The sequence below is a fragment of the Hemiscyllium ocellatum genome, chromosome 10, assembly GCF_020745735.1.
Source record: "Hemiscyllium ocellatum isolate sHemOce1 chromosome 10, sHemOce1.pat.X.cur, whole genome shotgun sequence".
NCBI classification, from domain to species: Eukaryota; Metazoa; Chordata; class Chondrichthyes; order Orectolobiformes; family Hemiscylliidae; genus Hemiscyllium; species Hemiscyllium ocellatum.
Window position 1 is genome coordinate 57,897,000 of NC_083410.1, and position 17,442 is coordinate 57,914,441.

The window sequence follows — 17,442 nt, forward strand, 5'->3', positions numbered from 1 at the left end:
GTTAGAAGATTAGGTGGAGAGAACCCGAACAGAAATCATGAGACAGGCAGCAAAAAAGGTCAGTCAGACAAAAGGGATGTTGACAGTATGCCAGGGAAGAGAAGATAGACCTATTATAATGGGCACTGAGAAAGTGAAAATAGTTTGGCTGTGCTGGAACAAACCAGTGCCATGTCAAAATGTAGGGAGTCGAGATGGATAATAAACCTGAAAGAAGATGGTCATGCTCTAAAACTGTTCAACGTGATATTGAGTCCAGACGGCTGCAAGAAGTTCCCAAGAAGATGAAGGGATTTTTTTTTTTTAAAAACTCACTTTGTTCGGAGGTGAGCATCGTTGGTGGGCCAACATTTATTGTCTATTCCTAATTGCTATCCAGGTGATGGTGGTGAGTGGCCGCGTCAAACCACTGCACAGTCCACCTGCGGTGGTTGACCCAGAATGCCATTGGTGGGGGAGTGGGGGTCCCAAATTTTTGGCCCAGCGGCTGTGAAGGAATATAGTGATATATTTCCAAATCAGGATAGAGATAGATTTGGAGAGGAACTTAAAAGGTGGAGATGTTCCTATATCTCTGCTGCCCTAGTACTTCTAGATGGAAGCAATCGTGGGTTTGGAAGATGCTGGCTGAGGATCTTTGGTGAATTTATGCAGTGCATCTTGTAGATAATATACAATATGCTACTGAACAACAGTGGAGGTGGTATTGGATGCTTGTGGATGTGGTGCCAATCAAGCAGGCTGCTTTGTTCTGGATGGTGTCAAGCTTCTTTATGTTGTAGGAGCTGCACCCATCCAGTTAAGTAGGGAGTATTCCATCACACTCCTGACTAATCAATGGTGGCTTTGGGGAGGCAGAAGGTCAGTTACCCGCTGCAGTATTCCTAGTTTTTGACTTGTTCTTGTAGTCAGTGTGTTTATGTGGCGAATCTAGTTAAGTTTCTGGCCAATGATAACCCTGAGGATGTCAATAGTGGGGGGGGTACAGTGATGGAAACACCACTGAATGTCAAAGAGCAGTGGTTAGATTGTCTCTTATTGGCGATGGTCATAGCCTGGCATTTGCATGGTATGCATGTTACTTGTCACTTGTCAGCCCAAGCCTGGATATTGTCCAGATCTTGTTGCATTTGAACATGGACTGATTTAGTATCTGAGGAGTTACAAATGATGCCGAACATTGTTCGCCGACAACAGCACACTCCCACTTCAAACTAGAAAGAAGGTCATTGATAAAGAAACTGAAAATGCTTGGACTTAAGACACCACGCTGAGGAACTCCTGCAGAATCCCCTGGACCTAAGATGACTGACCTCCAACAACCGTGACCAACTTCCTATTGCCAGATATGGCTCCAACCATAAGATTAGATTAGACTTACAGTGTGGAAACAGGCCCTTCGGCCCAACAAGTCCACACCGACCCGCCGAAGCGCAACCCACCCATACCCCTACATATTACCCCTTACCTAACACTACGGGCAATTTAGCTTGGCCAATTCACCTGACCCGCACATCTTTGGACTGTGGGAGGAAACCGGAGCACCCGGAGGAAACCCACGCAGACACGGGGAGAACGTGCAAACTCCACACAGTCAGTCGCCTGAGTCGGGAATTGAACCCGGATCTACAGGCGCTGTGAGGCAGCAGTGCTAACCACTGTGCCACCGTGCCGCCCACATAAGGTGTCACTCTTCTAGCTTGCATCAAGTTGCTGCAGCACTGCAGCAGGTCAGAGACAGAAATGTTGGCACAGCAACTCAGCACAAAGTAGCAAACAACCCTAAGCTCAGGGTCAATGACAGATCATTCTCTCTTGGCTCCCTTTACAACTTTCTGCCCATTGATTTTCCATGCCCCTAACCCCTACCAGCATAAAACCCACCTGCTATCAGTTCTGAAGGGTCACTAACTCTGTTTTGTCACCACAGGTGCTGTCAGACCTGCTGTGATTCTCCAGCAATTGTGTATGCTAATAATTAAACAGCAGAAACAAAAGGTTTAAACAATAAGGCCTGGGGGGAGACAAAAAAAATCACAGTTGGACATTATAATATCAATTACAGAAAGAATATTGGATTTCTTATCAGTTGGATGGTTCCAAAGATTCTTATCAGAAATATAGTTAGAAACTAGGATAAGACCAGATTTAGGCATCAATCCCACTGCAGAATCCCACATTTCCTCAAGCAGGGAAGAGAGAGATTCCCCAACCCTTAAAATGTCTGGGGCATTTACTACATATGGTTTAACTAAAGGTTATTTGGATGACAGCAACATTCTTGCCTGGCTTCTGCAGTGGGATTGATGCCTAAATCTTACAAATCTAAACTTGGTGTTTGTGGAACTGACTAACTTGAATTCTGCAGTCAGAAATGACCAGTGAAATACTCATGTTTCAATTTAGGTCTATGTACTTAAAAGATCATAAATCACTTCAAAATTATGCCAAAGATCTCCACAGCATTCAAGAACTCCTGGTAGTAATAATCTTACTAGCACAAGTTATTTCTTCACCTGACATCTTAACTCAGACAGGGAAACATAGGAGGGACAAAAACATAAGCAAAATAAACTAAAAGCTATAAATGATAGAAATTGTACTGCAAATAAGTCATATTAAATAACCCAATTCTCTCAAAAGTCTGTTCTAAGCAGTGAAGTATTTTCTAGTGCAGAAGTGCTGTCAGAACAGCAGTTGGCTGGTTCAAATATCAACACCACTCAATTTTTTTTCTATTTGCCTACTCTTGAATTCTTATTCGGAGATCATTTTGAATTTTTAGTACTCATCCTCCTCCTAAAATCAAAGTGAATTGACCAGCTAGCTGCATCATTCTATACTATGATTTGAAGTGTAATTAGTACAAGATGTCAATGGCACAGGTTTCAAACAGGCTTCAAATCTGTCTGGATAGTAAAATGAATTAAAAGCAAAAAAAAAAGAGATTGCTGGAAAAGCTCAGCAGGTCTGGCAGCATCTGTGAAGAGAAGGGTCTATGACAGATCACCAGACCAGAAACATTGGATTTCTCTTCACAGATGCTACCAGACCTGCTGAGTTTTTCCAGCAACATCTATTTTTGTTTGATTTAGCACTGCAGTTTTCAGTTTTTATTTAAAATAAATTGTACTGCTTTCTTATTCACTGTATCTGTATGACTAAAATATCTATCTAGCATCCAAAATTAACAAACGTATTAAGCAACAAATAAATAAATCACTGCCATTCATGACGTCAGTGCTCTCAAACAATGAATTTAGATTCATAAAAAAGTAAAATAGTACAAAGTTTGCATCGATTTTTCTAAAATTAGTGAACATTCTTTTTGAGCTATCAATTTATGCACAGAACTAAGAATTTTACCAACATTTTGTGTACACGTGGATTTAAGATTCAAGCATTTGAAATTATCTGCAATAAGAGGTTTACAAGTATAAAGATTGACACATGCAGTAATATACAGTACCAGTAAAAGACAGGAAATTAGGTTTGAATTTCAAGTTACTGAATCACTACAGCACCAATGTTTTTTTCCTTAAATGTCCACTTTAAAATCATCATAGCAATATGTACAGCATGAATAATTACAGCAAATCAGATTAGCTTGATTTTTCAGGAGATGAGTACTCAGAATCAACACTTGTCAATTAAAGTAACAAAAACCCTCTTGCACTATTAATATGCAGGGAGTTTGTAGAAACCAATCAATGGATTGGGTTTCACATAGAGTCTTAATCAGTTTGACGTGAGGAAGTGAACTCCACACTCTTACTTTTAACTAGATGCTGCAAAGATAATTAGTTTTCATGCCAAAAGCTATCTTAGGTGGGTAGGTGGATGGGAGAGATCCAAGAGGACAACGTAATGAGGCACCAATTTGTTTTGGATCTACACTTATGACTGGTGAAGTTGGGGGAGGGAGAGTAAGAGAGCAAGAGGACAGGGGAGGGACTCACTAATATCTTCAGGGAAGGAAATCACTAATATCTTCAGGGAAGGAAATCTGCCTACCTTGGCCTATATGTTACAATACGATTGACTCTGGATTGATTTCTGAACAATTAAATGTCCAGATGGAGCCAATTTTGTCAGGTGTGTCGCAACGAGCCAGGCCAGGTGTCACGAGTTCTCGTTGGAAGATTATTTCAGTGAGTGACCACAACTGCCTCATCTTTACTTTAGCCATGGAAAGGAATAGGAACAGACAGGATGGGAAGTTATTTAATTGAGGGAGGGGAAATTATAATGCTATTAACTGGAGCTATGGAGTATAAATTGGAAACATGTGTTCTACGAGAAATACACAACAGAAACGTGGAGGCTGTTTAAGGAGCATTTGTTGCAAGTGTTGGATAATTTTGTCCCACTGAGATAGGCAAGGATGGTAAGGTGAAGGAGCCTTGGATGACAAAACAAGAGGAGAGTCTCATCAAGAGGAAGAAGTTTACTTAAGGTTGAGGAAGCAAGGATCTGGCACAGCTTAGAGTATCACAGGGTAGCTAGGAAACAATTCCAACGAACTGAGGAGAGCAAGGAGGGGGCACAAAAAAGCCTTGAGCGAGGAGGATTAGGGAAAACTCAAAAGGCTTTCTACACTTCTATGAGGAATAATAGAATGATCACAGAGGTTAGGGCCGGTCAGGAAAGTAGAGGGAACTTGCACCAAGAGTCTGGAGAGAGAGGTGTGTGTGTGTGTGTGTGTGTGTGTGTGTGTGTGTGTGTGTGTGTGTGTGTGTGTGTGTCTGTTTGTCTGTTTGTTTGGGGGGGGGGGGGGGCATATGAGGTTTTTTTGCTTCAGTATTCAGTAGAGAGAGGGGCCTGTTGATAATGAGAACACAGTGGAAGTGATGAATAGACTTGAACAGATTGATATTAAGAAAGTGGGTGTGCTGGAAATTCTGGGAAGAATCAAGATAGATAAGACCCCAGGGCCAGACCAGATATATTCCAAGTTACTATGAGAACTGAGGAATGAGATTGCTGGGATACAGGGAAATGTGGCTAGCTGAAAGACGACAGTGAGGGGTAGTGGATGGAAAGTATTCCGCCTGGAGCTCGATGACCAGTGGTGTCCTGCAGGGATCTGTTCTTGGGCCTCTGCTCTTACAAATAATTTGGATGAAGAAGTGGAAGGATGGGTAGTAAGTTTGCTGATGCGACAAAGGTCAGTGGTGTTCCAAAGAGTGTTGAGGGCTGCTGCAAGCTACAACCAGACACTGACAGGAAACAGAGCTGAGCAGTGGCAGATGGAGTTCAACTTGGTTAAATGCAGAGTGATTTGTTTTCAAAGGTCAAATTTGAATGCTAAATGCAGGGTTAACGATAGGATTCTTGGCAGTGTGGAGGAACAGTGGGATCTTGGGGTCCACATACTTAGATCCCTTGAAGTTGCCACCCAAGTTAATGGGATTGTTAAGAAGACACATGGTGTTTTGGCTTTCATTAGCAGGGGGATTGAGTTTAAGAGCCACGAGGTTTTGCTGCAGCTCTATAAAAATGTGACTAGACTACACTTGCAATATTGTGTCCCGTTCTGGTTGCCTCATTATAGGAAGGATGCATTTGCTTTAGAGAGGATGCAGAGGAGATTTATCAAGATGCTGCCTGGATTGGAGAGCAATGTCTTATGAAGAGAGGGTTGAGTAAGCTAGGGCTTTCCACACAGGAGAGAAGGATGAAGAGAGGTGACTTGAAAGAGGTGTACAAGGTAATGAGAGGCATGGATAGAGTACATTCCCCAGGGCAGAAATAGCCATGAGAGGTCATAATTTTAAGGTGATTGGAGAAAGGTATAGAGGAGATGTCAGAGGTAGGTTCTTTACACAGAGTGATGGGTGCATGGAATGTACTGCCATGGTGGTAACAGAGTCAGAGACATTAGGGACTTTTAAGCAACTGCTGGACAAGCACAAGGACAGCAGTAAATTGAGGGGTGTGTAGGTTAGGTTGATTTTAGATTTAGATGCTCGGCACAACACTGTGGGCCAAAGTGCACGTACTGTGCTGTACTGTTCTATGTTCTAGAGATGAAAAGAAAAATGAAATTACTTTCAGTCCACAAACACACACACTATCAAAAAGTCAACAAAAATAGCGCAACAATGAATAATCGTTGAGTTGGATGCCAGTGGATTACTTCTGTCGAGGATACCCAGAAACCTTTCCTGATATGGGTTTAACTATTTTTTCCAAACTGTCCATACATTTATATAGTGTACCATACTAGTGCAACAGAATATGGGAAGAACACATTCTGCAGATGGAAATGAAGATGCAAGCTGACATTGGAAATCAACCTTCCTGCATTTCAGAACTCAAATCACTGTTTTTATTAGGACCAGAACTAGATCTTAAACACTATTCCCTTGTCCTCCCCAAATTCCATTCCTGATTAAGCTTTTATTCAGCTTGCACAAAATTTCAATAATATCCATTTATTGTATTTGGCTTTGGTAAGAGTTTTGTTTAAATGCAAACAAAAAACGTCACTTATTAAACCAATCTACTCGAATACTAGCACTCAAATATTGTTAAAAAACTTTTACATAACCAAAACCTTCAAAATATACAATATATTAGCAAAATGCATAATAAAATGTTGACATTTAAGACAAGACAAATTACGAATACTTACCTTCAGAGAATCTATCAGATCTTCAACAAGGAATAGTCGTCTTAATTCAGTAATCACACGGTTGATATGGCTTAGCCCAACATCACTATACTTCTGCACTAGTTCATCAGATACAGCAACATCTGTCTCCAAACAGGCCCTAAAAAGAAAAAAAAAGTGTGGTAGCACAAAAAACCAAAACAGGAATTTGCCAATTAATTGGAATCCTACTGTGAACTATATTGATAAGCTGAAAATCACCTGAGTGACGTTTTGTTTTCATCTTTAAACACTAAATTATGATAACTTCCATCATTTCAGCATAGGATTAGAAGCAAGCCTTCTAAAAAGTTAATATTTTTTAGAATGATACAAATGCAGCTCACTATAACAGTTTGTAAGTTTCTCAGGAAAACTTCTAAAATCAAGAATGTGGGATAACAATTTCACTTTATTGTGGTATCATGCCTTGTGACAGTCACATGCAAGAATAAAAGCACCTAATGTTGAGAGCGATTCTCAATTTCTTCACACCCTCTTAAAATGTTTCATATTATAGATTATTATGACAACACAAAGAAGAATAAAGTAGCCCCAATATTTAAATTATACTTACTTGAACGGATGCCCTTCATCAGACTTCTGCACTGCTTGCAGAATACCTCTGTATATCCTGAAACTAATGGTAACTGAAAGCAATGCCAGGGCAAGGTACGCAATCACACTGACAATGCTGAAAATGGTCATAGACAGCAGCAAGAACAGGCTCGCACCAAATACCAATCCAGTCTTCTTAATATCACGCCAGTAGATTAAGTCCATCACTGCCAGAATTAAAGGGGGAGAACTATGAATTAGCATATTGCATTAACTATTTCCATTGCATAATAAGTAGCATAATCTAATGTAAGGTCATGTAATTATTGATTACTTTTAAAGTCAAAGTCAGTCAGTAACTACATTCAACAATTGTATTTGGAACAGGACTTCAAATTAATTTGTAAAAAGATTTTCAAACTGGGTAAGTGTTAAAAAGTACACACCCTAAACAAGCTGATACCCAGAAATTCCATTGAATAGTTCTCAATTTGTTCCCCCACACATCAGTACATCATCTTTCAAACTGGAACACAAGATTATAATTCCAATAAAACTGCTCAGCTGTACTGTGGACAAGTAACTTTAAAAACATGTAATTTAAAATTACAGGACTGTCCAAGAAATCAGTCAACCAGCATTATTTGCTACTGAAAAGGTTTTGTTTTGAAAGATCAGAAAAAGAAGAGATTAAGGAAGGAAAAAAACTGTATACTAGAACTAGACATGACAATTTCACCATTGGTAGCACTGCATTCAGCCATTCACAGAATAGTTGGAAAGTCCACAATCCAGTGAATGTCATGTTGAATCCATGTGAAGAGCAATAACAAGTGAATATCAATCTTTTCAAAGAATGTTCATATTACACAAATTTTAGTAGGTTTACATAAACTGTATTTGCCAATTAAAATGAATTTGTGAAGCCTATTTAAAGTTACAATTTTCCAAAAGCCCAATGAGATGATTCTATCACTACCTGTTTTGTTTTTTGGTCCATTCTGCACCAAAGACATATTAATCGTGTTGATGATTGCAGCTTGATCAGCAAGCTTATTCTAATTCATACTGCTGATACATACACTGCAGGTATTACTACAGCATGAAGATCATAAATATAAATTACATTTTAAAATACATAATCAAAACTAAAGGGATTCATAAAGCTAGAACTAATGGAATCAGACAGAAAACAACTGAATAGTTAAAAATGAATATTTACAGTCTCAGTCAGCCCACATCTCCAGATTTAACTAGTGGGAATAGGACAACTTCCAATTAAAACTTAATTTTAGGAAACTAATAATTTATATGCTCTTTATATCCCACCTCATTAAGAATATCAAAAGAATATTCAAACCATGGGCATGTTATATCTCCTCCCACCCACCCCCCACCCTCAAACTCAAGATGGCAAGGAAAAAGAGAATTAGGGGAGTTTGTCCTGGAATGAAATGTAACCCCTGCTCACCAACTCTGCAATTAATTACTGAGTCAGCAAATTCATTGGGGACTTAACTCACCAGCAATTCAGGCCCTTAGGTGGCCATTTAAAAGGCATCTAAAGGTTTTATCTTGCATTCTTCCTAATCAGAAAGCAATAGAGTTAATGAGCTGAATGGAAATCCTCTGTAAGCCTACTCTTGCCCTGGCCTCTTACTCCCTGACCTGCCTCTGTCTGCAGGAAAGGAAATAAAATCTTACTTGCTCAGGAGATCCGGTGGCGAAGTGTAAAGCGATCACTGAGAATGTGTATAACGTATGAGCAGGTAGAGAAAGTGTTAAGTTTGGGGTTGCCTGACAATGGCCCAGTGACCAGATAAGAACTTGCAGTAAACAAAGAGGTGCTGGAGGCAAGGGTAGTGGTTTAGTGAGGTGAGGTACATCTATCATACAATGCCAGTTAACGAGGTGAGGAATATCTACTGTGTAATGCCAGAAGACTTGATCTTTACTATTGATGCGCACTGATTGTAATGGTCACCCAATCAATACAGATGTTGCCTCATTTGGATGCTGCTCCCTGTAAGTGACTATATAATTCTTTAAGAATCTGCTGTTCAAGAGACGACAGAGTTCATGTCTGTGTGTACATGGGCAAACGTTCTCTCTCCAGGGCCCAGAATAAAGGTACAGACATACTGTGTCTCGGAGTGCTTGCTTCAACTGATATGGGGATACAGAAACGGAACAACAATATGGCGAACCAGCAGGAAGTGCAAGCGAATAGTTATGATCGGGCAGTGTCAACGAGCACCCAGCACACCGCTATCTTGAGACAGACAGGCCCACAGGTAAGATTTTAAACCTTGGTCCCTTTCGATAATCCTGTGTGTCAGAAACAGTCCCCTCATTCAATTGCTTTCTATTCTATGGACTTCTTGAACAGTAATTAGTTCAGTCAAGTGACACAGTTTCATGAACCCCTGTTTGCCGGTGCGTTTAAATCCCCTGGACCTAACTGGGATTCAAGTCCTCGTGAGAAGTAAAGTGAGAAAGGGGTTCAAGTGCCCTAGAGTAGGAATTGACTTGCAAGTATCACTGTTAAGTCCAGAGTATATTTAGACAAATGGGGCAGACACTTGATAAATCAGGTCTGTTGACCCAGTTAGGAAAGATTTGTCAGGATAATCCATGTGATGAGTTCAATTATCAAAGATTGATCACTCGACTGAACAAATTATTGGGAAATGAACAGTTGGTGGGGGGAATCTTGGGATCTAGATAAATGTTCAAAAGCAGAGTTCGAGGTGTCAAAGTCTAATATTTCCCAAAAATGGAAAGATTTAATTACTAATTGGAGGACGGTGGCCACCAAATTAAACAAAAAAATCCCACCAAATTTCTTGGGAACACATCACTAAACAGAAGAATATCCCTATTACCGATGATAAAGGGAAAACCCATCATTGGGAGGTTTTGAAGGCATCGTGTGAAACATATGATTTCAAATGAAAGCCTACGAAAGACAAAAATGAGAAAAATGTCTCTCCAGCGTCACTGGATATGCCTTGATCCCAGGTGTTATTTGATAGTGGGGAAGATTACAATAGAAATGATGCTGGTTCTCCATGCCACAGGATGTCCAGACATGCACACCACTTTACAACTTCAGGGGGACGCCACTGCTTCAGAAAAGGATATGTGCAGAAACACTGTTGTATGCAATACTGTTACGAATCTCTGGCAGACAAACACTCATCCCAGAGACCCTTCTGCCTTTATTCGTTGACAATTTACACACACTCACCTGGGAAAGGAGTGAATGCGTGTGTTCCTATCACGTGGGATGGCAACCAGTCCCCACCACCCCAGGTTGATCGGCATATAATGGGACTTTTGGGAGGGTGGGGCTGGAATGAAATGTAGCGTTATTACAGACATTGTTAATTGATTGAAGAGTCTCTCCACTTACAGGTGAGAGAAACCACCACACACCCCCCAATTGTGACAGTGACTGGGAATGAGTAGAGACCGCTGAGTTGGTCCTAATCAGAGAGCAGGGAAGGCCGAAGCTAGGACCCTGCAGGAAAGTACCGTTCCAGGTGTTGCTCCAACCTTCACTGCAGTAAAAGTCAAAGGAAAGGATCAGTGGATTCACCTGAGCAACTGTAAACAACGGATTATGGACCAAGGGAAGGAGGAGGAAAAGGACTAAAGGAGGACTGAAAAACTTTAATGTGTTCTTCTGTATTGCTAGTTTTGCTACGGATACACTGCGTGCCTCCACACTTGCCTCCAGTAAGGTGACGGATTGGGTTACCAAGGGAGATTATTAGCATTATGATATCGTGCCAAGCCTATGTCTACTTCCCTCCAACCTGGAGAGAAGGGAGGGTCAAGATTTGCAGGCAGGGCAGACGTAACCAGGTCCATCATTTGTGCAGAAGAGACATTCTCACTTGTATCAATGTGCAAGGGAACCCATTTGGAATATGGAAGGCTACTAAAATTGATTACTATAATGGATTGCTTGTCCAAACAGATTACAAGTTGGTCCTGGACCAAAGGAATCTGTGGCAACTCCAGTGTTGTTATTGGGGCTGCAAGTTTGACTTTACCTGCAGGAGGGATCCCCTGGAAGGGAGAGACCATCACCAATTGTACGATGGGAAGTGCTTTAAGTAGGCTCTGGAAAATAAACCCTCCCTGAAAAAGAGCAACTGGTATTGACCATTCAGGAATACACGGCTGGCAATTATTTCTACCAGGTCTACCAACGGCTAAACGGTGATGGCACAGTTGCTTGCTTCTCTTGGTCCACTGGAGTGAACTCATACTTCTCCATTTTCCTTCAGTGGAACCATAGCCTACACTACCAGTGTGCTCTGGCCCGTAATAGTTTACCACGGTCCCAAAGAATAAATTTTCATAGATTTATTCAACCTGCATAGGCCCCTGTGGCAGACTACATATATCTTCCCCAGCGTTCTGACCACATGGACAGAGATTGGCTGAAGGGGAACATATGGTGGGAAGGCACAAGAGGGAAACTGCCCAGTAACAACCTGGGATGAGAGATACTGCACTGGTCATGGGTGGGGATGTTTCGAAGTGTTCATTTGCGATGAAAAAACCTCTTGCCTTTACTATTCCTGCCACATTCATGAGTGCGACCTACCCAGGACATGCAAAGTGTTAACCATCATTGTGAGGGGTCCAACTGTGTACCCTTTAAATGAGGGGAACAGCTCCTATGTGATAAAGTCAACCATACCCACCTCACAGTGGATGCCAGTCTTTGTGCTTCCTCAAAACAGAGGAGTTAAGGAGGTCTCATGTCCCATGATGGTACATTTGCCTGGATTATTCACAATTACTCTCATGATAAAGGCTGTTCTGAAAGTCTTTTTGCAGACCCGGGATTTTCTTCTTCTTTAACAGAATGGCCACAAACTTCCTAGAGTCCCCTTACCCTCACTCGGTGGCGCTTGGCACCCTACTCCCCAGGACAGTACCCTGTACAGGACATTGAGGACCATTCTGCAGCCATCAGAAGCATGATGTCTCCGAGGAGTTTTGCACTGCCTATAAAAGACCTTCCCACCTTTACTACTGGACAGACAGCTAGTTACAGTGCAGCAGGCTTATTCTCCCTAGGGGCCTCTGGGGCCAACATGGCCACCCATAACCATAATTATCTTGCATACAGACTTACCATGCCTGGCAATGCTATTTGCAGAGCACTCAAGGTCATCACCAAGAACCTGAACCAACTCAGACTTTTCTCTACACAATAATCGCCATGCATTGGATTACTTCCTCGCCCATCATGGTGGGCGTTTGCCCTATGGTGCAAGACAAATGTATCCTGGGCCTGGATGACATTACTGCTAATGTTACCCACTATGTCCACAAGGCAGATGAACAAGATAGGGTCTATAAAGGAGGGCAAGCGATGGGCCAGATGGGGAGACTGGGGGCTCGGAGGATGGAAGGACTGGCTAGTCAATATGGCTACTTACGCAGGGGTGATTATAATAGGAATATTCCTGGGAATAGCTGTTCTGAAATGTATCTTACAACAAATGATATTCTCTGCGTAGAGTCTATTTCCAACAGGACAGGCTTTGGTGACCCAATAACCAGCAGTTGAGGATTCAAACGGCAACATAGCACTGAGGTCAGCCCCTATGCTATCATGAAATAATAAGGAGGGAATGAGAATGTGTACAAGGTATGAGCAGGTAGAGAAAGTGTTAAGTTTTGGGTTACATGACAAAAGGCTCAGCTAGCATGATTTTGACCAGATAAGAATTTGCAGTAAACAATGAGTTGCTGAAGGCAGGGGTAGTGGTTTAACGAGGTGAGGAACATCCATTGTGTAATACCAGATGACTTGATCTTTACTGTTGATACTCACTGATTGTAACAGTCACCCAATCAATATAGATGTTGTCTTATTTGGATGCTGCTCCCTGTAAGTGACTATATAATTCCTTAAGAATCTGCTGTTCAGGAGAAGATCAGAGCTAATGTCTTTATGTACATGGACAATCATTCTCTCTCTAGGGCCCAGAATAAAGGTAGAGTCATCCTGTGTCTGAGTGTTTGCTTTGACAGATTCAGGGATTTGGAAACAGGACAATACCAACAGACTTTAATACTCAGAGTGCTGGCCCCAGATGGGCAGAAAGCTTCTGGCAACTCACATCACCATTGTCAAGGCCACAAATTGAATCAGAATTAGGTTTATCGTCACATATTCTCACACGAGTGCACTGAATAGTTTATAAAGTCACCACAGGGTGCCATCTTTAGTACAAAAGTATCTACATTTGTTTTCACCATCGCCTGCTCTCACCAGGAATAGCTTATCAGCTCTGAACAAGTTAACAAACCGATAATCTGGTGACTATAGTGGTGGAAAGAAATCACCATCCAACATAGTTGGCAATACTTTAAACAAAAAAAACGTCAAAAATGCATTTATATATTTATTTATTTTACAAAATCAAATAGACATCACTTCAAGATAAGAGATCAGTTTCAACTGAGTATGTACCAACTCCACTGTTCCATTAACTCAAATAACTCTCCTCCTAGCATCCATCAAACAAACTGTTGGCTATCAGCCAAGCAGTCTTATGCATGAGACTCAATTTCCTCCAGTTAAGATAAACTGAAGTCAACAACTTCTACAGCCATGACAAAATTCTGTACCTGTACCATTATTTCCATCTTCTTAGCCAGCCAAAGAAACTGAAAGTGTTCAGTATTGCAACTAATCTTACTTTTTAAACCAGTTTTATATTTCTAGATGCATTTCATACTGCCCATTTTTAGTGACAGAAAGTCAGAACTGAATGACCCATATGATTCAGACTATCAATTGAAACATACCTGAAAATAACTTTCCAAAACTGATAGCATACCTGTGGCAATGACCTCATAACTACTGAATTTCACGGGTATTCACAGCTTTTTAAAACATCTGTGCATCTTTGTAACTGTCCCAATAGAAAGTGGCAAGCCACATTATTCAACCACTGTAGTTCACATGGCTTGCTGCACCCACAATGTTAGTAAGAGAATTCCAGTTTTTGATCTAGCAACAGCGGATGATATAGTTCCATCTTAGGAAGGCACGTAACTTAGAGCAAACCTTGCAAAATGGGGATGTTCCCAAGTCTTTTTGACAGTTTCAGCCTATTCTGTCATTCAATAAGATTATGAAAGAATGTGAGGAAATGTCTTTCATAATAAGACAATTAAAGTAATAGGCAAAAGCAGCAAGAGCATTAGGAGAAAAGGCACTTTTACACTCAGCATGTTGTCAAGGCTGGAATGCACTATGGTAGAAGATTCAATTGATTGAAAAAGGGAATTGGACTATTATTTGAAAAAGAAACATGCAGGCTCAGAGAGGAAAGTCAGGAAAATGGCATTGAGCAGTGTAGTCATTTAGAAAGCCAGTGCAATCAGGATGAACTGAACAGCCTTCTTCTGTGATGTAATAATTATAGTTTTACATTCCTGTAAGCCCAACCAAAAATCTCAAGGCCCCTATCAAAAATCTCTCAGCCCTGATCTTCTAAATTTTAAAGATGCTCTCAAAGGAGGGTTGGCAAATTGCTGCAGTGCATCTTGTAGAAGGCACACATTACTGCTAGTTTACCAGTGGAAGAGGGCATAAGTGTTCAAGATGCAAATCTTGTATCAATCAAGAGGACTGCTTTGTTCTGGTTAACCATGAGTTTTAAGTGCAACTGGATATGCTTTCATCCATACAAATGAGTATCCCAACACAATCCTGATTTGCTCACCACAGCTTTTCCAACCTCTGACCTCTTGTTGCTTCAGCACATAAGTGTCTAGTTCAGTTAAGTTTCCAGTCAAAGTCAACCTCTGGCATCTACGGTCACACTTTCCCATGTGTTTTTCCCAAAGTTTGTGGTTACCCCCTCCTTGGCATTAATCTTTGGGCGACACAGTGGCTCAGTGGTTAGCACTGCTGCCTCACAGCACCAAGGTCCCAGGTTCAATTCCAGCCTCGGGTGACCGTCTCTGTGGAGTTTGCACATTCTCCCCATGTCTGTGTGGGTTTCCTTCTACAGTCCAAAGATGTGCAGTTCAGTTGAATTGGCTATGTTAAATTGCCCATAGTGTTAGGTGCATTAGTCAGAGGGAAATCGGTCTGGGTGACTTACTGTTCAGAGGGTCGATGTGGAGTTGTTGGGCCAAAGGGCCTGTCTCCACACTGTAGGGAATCTAATCTAATCTCATAATTCTACAGCTGGTAAAGCAATGCTTAGATTTAAATAGAATCTTTTTTCCCCAACTTGGCCTCAGTCTACGGTAGACTTAAAAAAAATCACAAAAAGGGAAACAAAGTCTGCTGCCTTAAAAGAGTCAATTTCTTCAAGAGTTCATTTTTGACAACAAAGCTGACTCAGACTTGCAGTCTTTCCACAATTTTAAACAGGGAACTACAATTGCTGATCGCTTCTCGATTCACTGTTATCAATTACTATCCTCATATTCAAAGATCCATCATTGTTTTTGTTAACCAATGATTGATAGTCTATTGAACTAGGTATGAAGGTTATCAGGCAGGCTTGGAGTAAATTTGGCTACATTTACAGCACATTTTCTCACTATTTCCCCTAATAAGTGAGCACAAGAAATGTAAAAAGACTGCACAGCAAAAGCTACAAAACACCCAACTTACCCTCTGCCTCAATTAAAGAATGAAATAGTTAAAATGGTAACTGCACTCATGTCAGGTTGCAACTATAACTGTTAATTGACATATCCAAAGCCTATAGAAGCATGGACTTAACTTGAACACAAGGCCAAAGACAGGACTTCATCTCCATTAGGACTGCACACTGGTCACTCCTAACAATAGCCTGATGGTCAAATACACCTGCCACGTAGATAAACAAAAACAATGTCAAGTAGGTTTTAACAACTTGATTTTCTCATGGCCTAGTCAGGAAAATATGCCCCGAGAACCTGGCCAGCTCACTCAGGAGTGGTGCTAATGAATTGCTTGGCGTTGGTACCCCATTCAGAACCTTGTGCATCCAAGCTTTCAGTGTTTCTTTCAAGCAGGGTTCAACACAGGGGAAAGAGTCTGTGCAGTACAAGCACTCAGATAATCATCATAGAATCCCTATAGGGTGGAAGCAGGCCATTTGGCTCAGCTTGTCCAGAGACCCTCTGAAGGAGTATCCCAGCCAGACCCAACCCCCTACCCAATCCCTGTAACCCTACATTTACAAAGGCTAACCCACTTAGCCAGCCTACACATCCCTGGATACTACGGACAATTTAGCATGGCCAATCCACCTAATCTCCACATATTTGAACCGTTGGAGGAAATTGGAACAACCGAAGGAAACCCACGCAGCCAGGGAGAACGTGCAAACTCCACACTGACAGTTGCCCGAGGCCGGAATCAAACCTGGGTCCCTGGTCCTGCGAAGTAGCAACATTAACAAGAGTCACCGTGCCGCCCTGCAGTGCCGGATAATCTGCAGGCTTCCTTGCTCATCTTGACATAAGGCCATAAAACCTTGGAACTGCAGTCAAAATGAAGAACTCCCAAGGGGTGTATTAAAAGGACTCTGGGATATAGATATACTCACTAACTGACTCATTTTACTGTCAATGTTACGTCATTGCTTAGTCTGTAGAACAGCTTTCCCAATTTTGCAGTTTCTTCAAACACTACCAAGCAAACGGTGGCACGGTGGCACAGTGGTTAGCACTGCTGCCTCACAGCGCCTGTAGACCCGGGTTCAATTCCCGACTCAGGCGACAGACTGTGTGGAGTTTGCACGTTCTCCCCGTGTCTGCGTGGGTTTCCTCCGGGTGCTCCGGTTTCCTCCCACAGTCCAAAGATGTGCGGGTCAGGTGAATTGGCCACGCTAAATTGCCCGTATTGTTAGGTAAGGGGTAAATGTAGGGATATGGGTGGGTTGCGCTTCGGCGGGTCGGTGTGGACTTGTTGGGCCGAAGGGCCTGTTTCCACACTAAGTCTAATCTAATCAAACATTAGACAGTTAATGAATGGTCCATCCAATTTTATTCTTAAATCAAATTTTCTGCACCTCTTGATCAACTCAGTGGTTTGCTAGGTCATCTTAGAGGGTATTTAAGAATCAACTACATTTCTAGAGATACATGTCAGCCATATCAGGTAAAACAGCAAATTTGTCCCTTAAAAAGACATTTGTGAATGAGATGGAATCTTAATAACCATCTATCAGCTTCATGGTTGA

General features: G+C 41.5%; 1 protein-coding gene across 7 annotated transcripts in view; it reads right to left on the bottom strand.

Moving 5' to 3' along the window:
* Positions 1–17,442, bottom strand: part of LOC132819769 (reticulon-4-like) — a 104,728-nt gene that overhangs the window by 21,854 nt on the left and 65,432 nt on the right. For all 7 annotated transcript variants that reach the window (XM_060831506.1, XM_060831507.1, XM_060831508.1 and 4 more), the window contains 2 exons: positions 7,233–7,440; positions 6,638–6,776 (listed from right to left, as the gene is read on the bottom strand). In XM_060831506.1, the coding sequence (XP_060687489.1) occupies positions 6,638–6,776; positions 7,233–7,440 (347 nt within the window). The remainder of the gene's footprint in view (positions 1–6,637; positions 6,777–7,232; positions 7,441–17,442) is intronic.